Source organism: Quercus lobata, chromosome 5 (assembly GCF_001633185.2).
Source record: "Quercus lobata isolate SW786 chromosome 5, ValleyOak3.0 Primary Assembly, whole genome shotgun sequence".
NCBI classification, from domain to species: Eukaryota; Viridiplantae; Streptophyta; class Magnoliopsida; order Fagales; family Fagaceae; genus Quercus; species Quercus lobata.
The window spans coordinates 73,405,654-73,419,046 of NC_044908.1; the positions used below are offsets into that span (position 1 = coordinate 73,405,654).

The following is a 13,393-nucleotide window of genomic DNA, read 5'->3' on the forward strand; positions in this document are numbered from 1 at the left end:
GTAGCCTTTCCCTTGTCCTTTGTCACCACACTGTTCAGGGGTCCTTTTCTCATCAATGCGGAGGTGTTTAGTTTTTCCATGCACCGCTCCTATACTGTACTCGCCCTTTCTTCTAGGAGCGCTTTGGGATGCCGAGGACAGAATCGTCATCGGTTATATCTGGGTCATTTGGACTTTCGTTATATGTCCTCAGCAATGTCTCTCCTCAGCTCGGGCCTTGGGCCCTAATGTAAAGTGGGCCAGGATCACAAATTCTCTGGCCCCACACTAGCAAAACATTCAACTTTTAAAAAAAATATTTTTTAACAGTTTTTACCAAACACTCAGTTTTTTGAAAAAACACTTTTAAATTATGCACTTTTTGAAAATTTCACTTTTTAAAAAACATTTTTTCAAAAAGTTTAACCAAACTCAACCCTTAATCATATAAGAGGTGTGATAAAAGTTGTGGCATAAAAGTTATGGTCTTCGAAGAACTACAACCGTTAAGGAATGGGTTAGGGTGAACAACATCTCTTAGGACACAATAAATTTCATAAATTTCACAACTTTTTCAAAGTTGTTAATGTGACAAATTGTGATTGGTGTATTAAGTTACGTGGGATGTTTCACCTAAAATTCAAACCAAATTGTTAGGCATCAAAGTAAATGTTCATTATTCTTATTCCAATTTCTAATCCAGAAATGTTCCAGCGTCACTGATTAGATCATCCCAGCATGCTTGACTATAAGGCTATTGACAATTGGCTATTTGGATATCTTTCTTACTGAAGTGTTTGTATCACCCAACACTGAAATTGATAGTTCTACTACTCTTTTTTCATTTTTTTTTGCTATGTACTTAAAATTGATACTAACTTTAGCATTTTCTAATTTTTATACATACACCAAATTTCTAATTTTTTATACATACACCAAATGTCAGATACTAAGTCAACATGCGTTGGATTAATATTGAAATATAAATTTCTGTATAGTCTGACACTATGTACAGCTTAACAATAATATGTCAAGAAAATTTTAACACAATTTAAGTCCCTCTGGTGGACTCTGTCCCCTCTCATATGAGCAAGATCTAGAGTTTAAAAAGGTAATTTCATTTAAAAGCTTAAAACTAGTGCAATGTTAGAGATAATCTTATTTATTTTCTAACAACTTATTAAAATGATAAATTTTGATTAAAAAATATCGCTTTCACGTGGATCTATTATTAATTCATTGACATGTAACAAAAACAATATGTTATATCCACCGATGAGTAAAAAATTAAGAAAAACTTTCTTTTCCTACTTATTATAATTAATTATCTTTTATGCACAACTCTTTGTGTAACTATTATTAACTTTACATTTTTGTAGTAGTTTTTTTTTATTTTTTTTTATTTTTTATCTACAGTAAAATAATTATCATGACTGGATGTGTTTGGATATTGCTTATTTGCTGAAAACTGAAAACTTATTGCTGAAAACACTATAGTAAAATAATTTTTAAAAGTGTTAATAGTGCCGTGAGACTCAGCCAAAAACGCAAACGCTGGAAATGCACACATAGTCTAGTATGCGTTTAACACAACTTATTTTAATATTATTGTGTAAAAAATATATTGAAACTTAAAAAGAAATGAGGTTTTAAAAACTATTTCTAAAAAAAAATTAATTAATTTGTTTTCATTTTTAACTTTAGGTAATCGCATACAGTGCCCACTTCACCGCCTTTAATAATGATTCTGAGTTCTAACAAAAGAATCTTTTGTATATTTCGAAGTCATCAATTAAAATTACTAAGTTAATTCTGTAGTCAAACTATGCAATAGATTCGATTTAACTACATAATTTAGCTTAATTATTGGGAGTAAGAGATCTGAGCATTGTGAATTAAATAGTCATGTATTTACACAATCTTCACAGTAAATGACTGGATCCCAACAATGAAACAGTTTGACAAAAGGTAGGAAAATAAATGTTGTTGTAATCTCTTTCATGAATACGTACGTACCTACTATTGGGCTTTATTCAGCCAGAGAGCTGGCGAATTATTATTATTATTTTTTTAAATATGCTACAGTGCCGTTCTATTAGTAGAACATTATTGTAAACATAGTATGTTCTAAAAAAACATAATATTTGACATTCGGAACATTTCATGGAGTATGTTATTTGGTGTTTGATGTGCGAAATGCTAGTGCTCTAAACCCCTTTCTCACTCTCACCAATATTTTAGTATTTGGTGTTTAGTATTTGATGTGCGAAAGTTTCAAGTGCTGTCCTATCGAGAACAACACAATATGCCTTAGCTTATCCTAAGTTCTAACAAAGGATATATGCCCTGTTAAAGGAAAATTGATTCGGATTCCCTTGTTCTGTTCTGTATAGGAATTGTTGCTGTGACTACTCACTAATAACTTCTTGGATCAAAATTCCAGTTACTGACCTTTAAATTGACTATACTCCATTCATTGTAAAATAATTCTTTTAGTTTTGAATATTTATATGAGAAATGGTCATAAGTTATATGTTGCACATGAATCAGTCTTCTCCAAAATTAGATGTCAAGTTCCCTATTAATCATTTCTCATATCTTACAGAAACGAAAGTTTTATACAAAACTCACAAACTTTTATTTTAGTTGTGACATAATCTTTTCAAAAAATCTTATTGGGTTTCGAAAACAAAAAGGTAATAACATAAGAATTTCCTGTTAAAAAAAAAATCTTAGGATGTCCTAATTAAAGAGGAAAAATATAATTAAATTAAAAGTATCGGGTTGATTTGTTACGTAATTCATTACGTAATGCTTAATAGCTCATTCTATTTTTTATATCTTATAAAATTATTAGGTTGATTTGATTCTTTAGTGCAGATCGCATAAACCCAAAAAGTGAAATTATATACATACAAATATTTCCATCTGGTTTTGTTATTTTTATCTAAGAGTTGTTAGAATTCTTAAATCTGTTAATTAATTAGGCATATCTTAACCCTTCAAATTATTATTATTTTTCCTTTACATGTTTGTACTCTAGTATTTGTTTTTCTTTTTTTTTTCTTTTTTTTTTTTTTTAATCCCCTTTGTGGTGTAGTTCAAAGCTCCATCCCAACTTTCAACTTTTCAAAGGGCCTCAAAACCCTCATCCATGTTCTAGTGGATGTCCTTCATCTAGAAAACCCTTACTATATATACTAATTTAAACAATTATAATCATAGGCAAACTGGTTATACATATAACTAGCTCTCACAAACTCAGTGTTCTTCGTTTAGAAACCCCTTTGTATCTTATACATCAAGCAGTATAAAAAAAGGGTAACTTTACTAGCTATCACAAACTCAGACTTCTTTGTGTGTGAGTGTGAGAGAGAGAGAGCATGGACACCATTGACAGTGAGCTCCATGAACCCATATTACAATCAAAACCACCAACACCAGAGACAGTGAGTTCTGAACTAGAAGAAACCCTATCCAACACCGAGATTTCAAACTTTAGCCGCCTAAAATCCGGTACATGGATTGAACTGAAAACTCTCTTTCGCCTAGCAGCACCTGCGGTAGTGGTTTACTTACTCAACAATGTCACTTCCATGTCCACACAAATCTTTTGTGGTCATCTAGGTAATCTTGAGCTCGCTGCTGCCTCTCTTGGTAACAATGGTATCCAAATATTCGCCTATGGCCTCATGGTACGTATACCTCAACACTAAGTACTATAACCTCATCTCAATTTGTACATATTTTTGTTACACTTATAAGATATTACAACTTTGATAAAAGTGAAAAAGCAAGTCATATGCGATCGACACTGATTAATCTATTGATTGGCTAGCTTGGAATGGGAAGCGCAGTGGAAACACTATGTGGGCAGGCTTATGGTGCTCACAAGTTTGAAATGCTAGGCGTATATCTTCAGCGATCAATGATCCTACTCATGTGTACTGGGGTCTTAGTTATGTTCATCTACATCTTCTCCAAGCCCCTCTTGCTTGCTTTAGGTGAATCAAGTTCCATTGCATCCGCGGCTGCAATTTTTGTCTATGGTCTTATCCCACAAATCTTTGCCTATGCTGCTAATTTTCCCATACAAAAGTTTCTGCAAGCACAAAGCATAGTGGCACCTAGCTCGTACATCTCTGCAGCTACGCTAGTTGTGCATTTGCTATTGAGCTGGATTGTGATTTACAAACTGGGCTGGGGATTGTTGGGTGCGGCATTGATGTTGAGCTTTTCATGGTGGATCATAGTGATTGCGCAGTTTGTGTACATATTGGTGAGTGACAGGTGCAAATACACATGGACTGGACTTAGCTGGCAAGCTTTTTCTGGGCTCTGGGACTTTTTGAAATTATCTACTGCATCAGCTATCATGCTATGTCTGGAGACTTGGTATTATCAGATACTTGTGTTGATTGCTGGGTTGCTCCAAAATGCTGAGATTGCTTTGGACGCTCTCTCCATTTGGTAAGAAAAGCCCTACTCTTTTCTTCTTGACCCCACTTGTGTGCTTGTGACCACTTATGTGCTTCTGTGTGTTGAGGGGAACTTAGAATATGCCCACAGTTTAGAGTTTAGTAAAAACACATTCAATTAAGTGTGTCTTGGATTTTGGGAGTAATTCTATCCCGATAATCACACTTTTTTATATAAAAAAAATTATTTTATACTAGCCTTTGCGCGCATGCTCAAAGACTCTTCTATTTTTTTGGTAAAAATTAATAATTTGTATTTATTATAATTTGGAATTACTATTTTTTCCAATCACAAAAAAAAAAAAAAAAAAAAAAAAAAAAAAAAAAACTAAGGGTGTAATGAAATTTTTTTAAAAAAATTGAAAAAAAAAGTAGGACAGAAGAAACAAATACATCGTGATGAAGTAAAAAAAAAAAATACGTAGGGTGAGTTTTGTAGATTAAAGGAGTTTTAAAATTATCAAAAGAGTAATCCTATTTTGTAGGTAGTTAGTGAGTAGAAGTAGAAATTTAAATCAATGTAAAAGTAAGAGTTTATTAGAAGTAGAAAGACATTTATGTAGAAATAGAAATTTATTATTTTTGTCAATTTACTATTTTAGCCCCATTTTTAAGTTTTAGGTAGGGGTATTTTTGACAATAAAAAAAACAATAACTAACTTTCTTTTTTCAATTTACTATTTTAACCTTATTTTTAAGTTGTTGGTTAATTAATTTAAGGGTATTTTTTGCAGGAAAAAAAAGTAATAACTAACTTTCTAAATCTTCTTAATATATACAGATACAAATAACAGATTATAAATAGTTATCTATTACTTTTACATAAACCACTCCTAACGGCTACATGATAAGGCTGTGACACAATAAAAAGGTTTTATCATGGACTTTTTTCGTTTTGGTTCGGACCACCAATTTTGGTCTCTTTGGATTTTTCGGATAAGGAGGACAAAGTAAAGGGTAGAAGATAGATCATGTCGAGTGTAATAATAGAGAAAAAGAGGTTGTTGGTTGGGGGTCAAATAGATCCGCTAGCTACCCGAACAACAAACAGTCAACTAAGAACTTTCTAATTTCTATTTATTCGGCTACCATTCCTTCTTTCATTCTTCTTTTTTTTTTTTTCCTGACTTGTTCACGTGAATAGAAAGCAGGTAGTGTTTCACTTTTGTCTTGTACCCTATCACAATCATTTTTGTCTTTTCCTTAAAAAACAACCAAATTTAAGGAATCACTACGAATAAGACAAATGATTTTATATATATATATATATATATAAAATATTAATGTGAACATAATTAGGAACACAGAAAGAAAGTAGTGACTGATTGGTCTGTTAGGTTTTTATATCTATGTATAATTAATGATTTTTTTTTTCACATTTATTAAGTGGTCTATTATGGTTAATACATAATCAAAGTAGTTTTAGTGATTTGTACATATGAAAGTAATGTTTCTTCAATATTCACTACTTATCACTCAACAATACTATGAACACAACAAATTTCACCAACTTTTTTCACAATATTTGAGGTGGTAGATTGTGATTATATAATATCAATTTTAAATGGGATCATAATTGATCTCACTTTTATGAATAATATTATAGGTACTACAAGTTTTGCTACATTGGTTCTACAAAATAATGTGTCATCAATTAGAAAAAACAATTCAGAATTTAATTATGAGGTAATTGAAATTCACCAATTACATTCATTACCACATCAGTTTATAAGTTCTATATAGTAAAACTTATAATATTTTAGTATTTTCCCACTTTTATTATACACTAATAACTACTTACCATCTTACTTTATCAAATTTTACATATGTATTATAATGTATATTCTTATGGTTTAGATTATCAAAAAAGTATATACTTTACAAGAAAGGTGAAAAAGATGGTCTAAAGGCTAACGTGAAAATTGAATGGGATAGTAGAAATCTAAAACATGCAGGCTTTTGAGTTTTGAATGTAACAAATTAATATGCACTTTCCACAAAAGAAGTTTTACTGTGAGGTCAATAAAAAGAAAATAAAAAAGAAAAAAGAAAAGAAGAATATGATAGGTACTAATGAGAAGCATGATTTTGTGGTCGCAGCATGACCGTATCAGGATGGGTCTACATGATATCAGTGGGTTTCAATGCTGCTGCAAGGTTAGCATCTATGTGGTTTTGTGACAAATATTGTTGCATATATAGTAACAACTAACAACATTAATTAAAAAATTGATATTTAACTGTACGTTTACTGCAAAATATATAAACAATATACTAGTGTAAGGGTGAGCAATGAGCTAGGAGCTGGACATCCAAAATCTGCGGCATTTTCTGTGGTGATAGTAACACTAAGTTCTGCCGTCATCGCGGTGATCTGCGCCATCCTTGTTCTTGCCTTGAGGCATGTCATTAGCTATGTATTTACGAGTGGTTCAACTGTGGCTGATGCTGTCTCAGAACTCTCTCCCTTCCTTGCCATATCTATCATACTCAATGGAATCCAACCCGTTTTGTCTGGTAAGAATTTTGGTCTCTCCAATAATAAATTGCTTGTAACTAGTACTTTACCATTAATTCTTGACTTTCTTGTGTTTGGTAATGATGTTATTCTCTATTTTTTTAGTTAATTATTTTCTTGTACTTGTTATTATATAGCTACAGAGCACATTAAAGGGTGACAACCTAGCTAGCTAGCAGTGCCAATAGTACGATATACCATAAAGAAAATAGAATTTTTCTAGCTACCACTTTGCTAAATCATTGCAGTTGAAAAATGCACACGCGTGACAATTTTTGATATTACTACATGTGGTCCATCAAGATATATAGGGTAAGCACAAAATTAAGCTGAGAACCCTTTAATCAAATGTATACGTAATACATATAGTAATACCTGACTTTTGTGAGTCACCACGTAGGTCATGCCTAATTGGAAACCCTAATAATTGAAACAGTTTTATGATCTATATGGTGACTTTTGGGTAAGTGTAGTTCCTTTGTTCCACATACACACAAGAATACTTTCATTGAATAAGACCTAAAACCCTATTTCAAAAAAAAAAAAAAAACCAAAACCCAATAGACCAACCAAGGTTATGTATGTACGATCTTGTCTTGAATTTTCCAATCTAATAGTCACTTTGGAGTGTGGTTTGTGTCCAATGAAAGTTATCACTGGACATGTTGGATTAAGAACATGTGTCCAATCTTAAACACGTATCTGAATTTTGACATAGTGATAACTTTCAATGGACAAAATCCCTTCCCGTTACTTTGTCATTGCTATTAGGAATTAAATAACCAAGTTAGAGCTAGCTTTTGAGTACTCCAAGAAAAAATTGATGAAGTGTAGTTTTCAAAGCAATAAAATACTCCCATTGAGGGAAAAAAAAAAAAAAAACTAGAGTTCAAGTTCGTTTTTGCTAGGTAAGACAGTGATGTTTTCAATTCATTTAATTGGATCACCACAAGCAGACAAATCAGTAAGTTCAATTGGAATCAGTGCGTAGCTAGTAGCTAGGCATCAAGTATGTTTGTTCTACCTTACTTTTATCTAACTAATAAAAAAATTTGACTAAGTGACTAGAATACGAGATTAGGTGTTTGCTTGCATGCATGAGCATATTTTTATCAGTTTATTTTGTTTTAAACAAAAGTTGAGCATAAACAAAACAAGTTTATATATATATAAAACTCATCCAAAACAAATTCCGATGAGATTGATAATGTAAAGACTGCATGCATGACAGCTTTCTCAGGTTATTCAGAGTCAATTAGCTTTAGACATGATTCTAGGATGCAATGCAACTTCAAACTTGCACTGACCAACAAGCTGTACAAATTCTTATGCTATCTTTGTTATTCAATGAAAATGTTCTTGTACTCTATTGTCTGTCCTTTTCTCGACTGAGTGATCTACATTTTACAGGTAAACAGCCAAAAATACTCATTTAACTAACACAGATAATGAAGAAATCTAATAGTCAAGTCTTTTAATGGTAGTGATGGACTAGTTGTTGAACATCTCTCTCACATTGCTGGAAGTTATCTTCTAATTAAAGATGGTTATTATTACTAATATTATTCCTAAGAGTAATGCTAAACAATCATTAAACTAAACTTTATTGATAAGCAAGGAGGCATCATTGATGAGGCTAAAAGAAATAAGTGGCTCCAAATGTTGTGAAATAAATAATTCATGTAAAGAGGGAAGGTAATCGAGCTGCACCTGAGCTGGATGGATATGCTGAACATAGGACTAGGAGTGCATGCCACATGGAATATTTTGTGTAAGATAAAAGTTTTTTTTTTTTTTTTGAATTTTTATAATTTGATAATTAGGGAGGAGGGAGTTAAAGTTTTGAACCGTCAACATTTCCGATAAAAATACTAAAAAATATTAGTTGAGTTATAAGATTTATTAAGAAATTGAGACAATGGTGTACATTTAAAATGTATATTGTTGCATACTTGGCATGTCAAATGTGAATAACATATAGATGTCAGGAATTTTTTAAAGATATATATATGATATAATGGAGGTAATTAGTGCCATTCTAACATATTAAATAATTATTTGAATAGGTTTTTTTTTTTTTTTTTTTTTGGGTGTGATTAGTGACACATTTAGGCTGTGTTTGGTTGCCGTAAAACGTTTTCTGGAAAATACATATTTTCCGGAAATGTTAATTTCCGAAAAAGGAAAATATTTTTGTGTGTTTGGTTGTATTTCAAAAAATTTTCCGGAAAATATTTTCTAGTGTTTGGAAAAGAAGGAGGAAAACACAAACCCAGAAAACACACAAGCCACAACCCAGAAAATACATCAAATCCGGCGAAACGCTCGTCTGACGAGCGTCCGACGAGCGTCCGACGAGCGGCGCTCGTCGATCGACGATCGCGATCGATCGACGATCGCGATCGATCGACGAGCGCGATCGACGAACGATCGCGATCGACGAACATCGCGATCGTCGATCGACGATCGCGATCGACGACGCGCTCGTCGATCGCTCTCGTCGATCGACGAGGGACGAGCGCGCTCGTCGATCGCGATCGTCGATCGACGAGAGACGAGCGCGCTCGTCTGTGCTCGTCGATCGCGATCGTCGCTCGATCGACGATCGCGATCGTCGCTCGATCGACGATCGCGATCGTGCACCGCGCCGCTCGTCGGCGCGGTGCGATCGTCGGACGAGCGGCGCGATCGTCCCTCTCTCTCTCTGATCTGGGCTCTCACTGAACTGGGCTCTCTCTTTTCTCTCTCTCTCTCTCTCTCTCTCTTTTTCCGGAAGTCATTTGAAGTGAAAACAAAGACAGAATTCATTTTCCGTGGTCAAGGCTGAAAATTTCGGTCAACCGGAATTCAATTTCCGGAAAATAACGTTTTCCGTCACAGCCAAACGCTCCATTTTCCGGAAATTGATTTCCGGAATTCGTTTGAAGTCGAATCAAACGCAGCCTAACTTGTAAGACTTATATAGTAGAATTTTTAATATCCCTAACATTTAAATAATCTTATGACTTACCCTTAAAATGTTATATAATTAATTTATATTATCATATATCCACAAAAATTGGGTATGTCAGCAACTATTTGATAAACTAAAAAAAATGTAGAAAATAGAAATGTAAATAGTTTTCATATTTTTCAAGGAGTGGCTGTCGGCTGTGGATGGCAAGCATTTGTTGCGTACGTTAACGTGGGGTGTTACTACATTATTGGTATCCCATTGGGTGCAGTACTTGGCTTTAAATTCGACCTTGGAGCTAAGGTATGACCAATTATTTACTCTTACTATTACCTTTATTTTTGAGTTAACCGTTCCTTTATTTACTCAATTATGTTTTTGGTGTAGGGCATTTGGTCTGGGATGATAGGGGGCACTTTTATACAGACTCTCATTTTAATTTGGTTCACATTTCGGACAGATTGGACTAAAGAGGTAAATTCAACAACCAAAGTAATAATCACATTAACATATACAATATTAAATTTTAACTCGTTTCTTTTTGATAATAATTAACACAACTTGGGTTTTACTACAAGCCTACAAGTGAATAGTGATAATGACAAGTAATTCTAAAACCAGTCCAAATTTCGGCGGACTCATAATGACAAGGACTAACAATGATTTACTTATCAATCAAAGGGGAAAAAAATTAATTATTTGCTTAGTGGAATAATTATGATGATGGCTTCAAATAAATATATAATGAAAGATAAAGACTCAACTAACATTCTTAGTTTGACTAGTTCGTTAGTTGCTCAAATCTTGGTAAAAAATCCAAGACTTTGTAATTCGGTTGACATTGTTTAATATTCTAATATAGACATTTGCAAATTCCCTCTCTACTGTTGTAGTTATTGAATTATTTAAATTAGCAAGAAAACATTTATTGCGATGCTGATTAATTATTTGTATTTTTGACAAGTAGGTAATTCAATTTTCCAAATTGGTGATCATTTGTATATTGAACTCTAAAAATTTTCAGGTTGAAAAAGCAAAGTTGCGTTTGGATAAGTGGGAAGACAAGAAAGAATCTCTTTTGACGGATTAACCCACTCTTTTCGCATCAAGTTACAAGCCTTTGCGTGCATGGAAAATGGGATCTTTTCCAACCGATAACCATCAAAGTGTTCAATTTTCAATTTCAATAAGCTCATCATGATGCTTCATGAGGATCCTCACCAAATTTGGTGCCACTGGCTTAGTCAGATTATTAACACTGCATTGAATTTCAATTTCTGATTTTTTTGTTCTTTTTTTTTTTTTTTTTGAGAAATCTGATTTTTTGTTCTTGAATTTCAATTTGACTCATTATTAGTCGTTTATTCGAGCTGAGAATTTGAAGGACAAAGAGGCCAGTCATTAAGGAAAATGTCCCTCCAAAAAAGGAAATGGCGTTTACTGTGTCCAACTGACAAAAGTGATAGAAGTGTCCAACTAACTTAAAATGGGCTCTAATTAACAACCCAGCTACATTAAACCTTTCCAAATATGTGAGTTACAACATCCACAGTCCAATTTTTATATACAACTAAAAATTTTTATAACTCCAATTTTAAGAAGTTATAATCTCAATTCGTATGTTACAATGAATCCTAAATAAGGTAAATATAGGAATTATAATCTAGGATTAGAGATATATTGGCTGAATAAAATAATTCTGCCTTTTAGGCCAATATACATAAATCTAATATCTTTAATATTGTCATAAAACGTCATATTCAAATTTAAAGATTAATTGTATCATAATATATTTTTCCCATTTCTTTGAAAAAAGATTTAAGAATACTATATATATTATATTGTTTACCATAGTCTCTATATATGCTGTATTAATTTTCTAAGAATGTATTGTGGTATTGATATTTTATAACGATAACACATGTATAAAAAAAATTACGAATATATATTATTTCAATAAGTATACACAGATTTTTTTTTTTTTAACTGTTTGGTACAGTCATGTCGTGTGAGAAGGAAATACGACATCATTTGAACACCCGCAATATTATATAAGTACTCTTCCAACAAAGTGAGTTAAAAAATAAGCTCCAATAAGCTTATAAACCTTTGGCTAGAAAAATTTGCAATTGCTACAGAAACTCTCATGGCATCTCCAAACCATATTCGATATTTTTGACACAATTATTCTTATTCTCTTTCTTTTCTCCTTTCTTTTTCTCACTACCCCACAGAAAAAAAATAGAAAGCCTGAGCTCAATATGAACAAGTGGCCTTTGATGGGTGTCTTAACTCCAAAGCTAGCTTTTCTCCTTTCTTTTTCTCACTACCCCACAGAAAAAATAGAAAGCCTGAGCTCAATTTGACCAAGTGGCCTTTGATGGGTGTCCACTGTCCAACTCCAAAGCTGAATAGCAAGAAAGTGTGAGCAGGGTTAAAAAAGAAAGAAATATGAATAATGACAGAGAGCCAAATGAACCAATCTGGCAATCTGTATAGGTAAGAGATATTTTTTATAAATTAAAAAAAAAAAAAAAAATCTTAAGAGACAGAAAGGAAAGGTTCTTAGAGAGAAGAAAGGGAATAAAAAAAAAGACCTGAAATGGAGAGAATAAGAAAGGTTGTTGAAGAATGTATTTAAAAATTGAAGACTAGAAAAAACTATTTTTTAAACTAAATTTGATTGAAATTTTGAGTGAACTACTAGAAATACCCTTGCAGATTACAATGATGGGTTCTAGCTTTTGGAATCCCATTCCGACAGGGAAAAAAGGACATGATAAGAAACCAAGAATCTGTCTAAGAGAATAAGAAGACAAGAAAAAAAAAATATATATATATATATGGATAATGGATTTGATTGTATGGGAGAGGAACGGAGACAAGAAGTAGAGAACAGCCAAATAATTTTTTTTTAATATTTATTAGGCACATAGAAACGATCAAAGTCAAACGGATTATAAAGAGTGATTTCAAAAGCATAAATTTGGTGTAATCTGTGTTTTCTTCCAGTTGGTTTGATTTTATCTCATCCATTAATAATTAAAAATAAACCACAGTTTTAGTCATATTATCAATGAAAATTGGCTGTTGTGCATCTTTTATGCAATTTTTATATACATATTCTTGGTGTGTTTTGTTAATAACATAAATGATAGTTTTTTTGTTTTTTTTTTCTTTTTGAGGGGGAACATAAATGATAGCTAATTGAATATTTATCCTGATATTAATTTGTTTCATTGGATGAGAAAAACAATAAAGTTTATGGATTAATGGGATCTTAGAGGTGTTTCATATTTTGGTAAAAAATTTGATTCCCAAACCAACAAGGAGAAAGTATTAATTTATAATTAAATTAAATAGATGTTATCTCTATATATTAAGAGGATTCAAAAAATTATTATTATTTTTATTTTTTTTTCAAAAATACCCCTAATTTAATTAATTTATAATTATTCTTAAAAC

General features: G+C 32.2%; 1 protein-coding gene across 1 annotated transcript; it reads left to right on the forward strand.

Moving 5' to 3' along the window:
* Nucleotides 1-3,089: 3,089 nt before the first annotated feature.
* LOC115991810 (protein DETOXIFICATION 40-like) lies at nucleotides 3,090-11,339 on the forward strand. Its single transcript, XM_031115743.1, has 7 exons — nucleotides 3,090-3,674; nucleotides 3,818-4,449; nucleotides 6,558-6,614; nucleotides 6,736-6,974; nucleotides 10,113-10,231; nucleotides 10,316-10,402; nucleotides 10,953-11,339. Exons 1-7 carry the CDS (start codon nucleotides 3,363-3,365, stop codon nucleotides 11,016-11,018), a joined length of 1,512 nt encoding a protein of 503 aa, XP_030971603.1. The 5' UTR covers nucleotides 3,090-3,362; the 3' UTR covers nucleotides 11,019-11,339.
* Nucleotides 11,340-13,393: the final 2,054 nt, after the last annotated feature.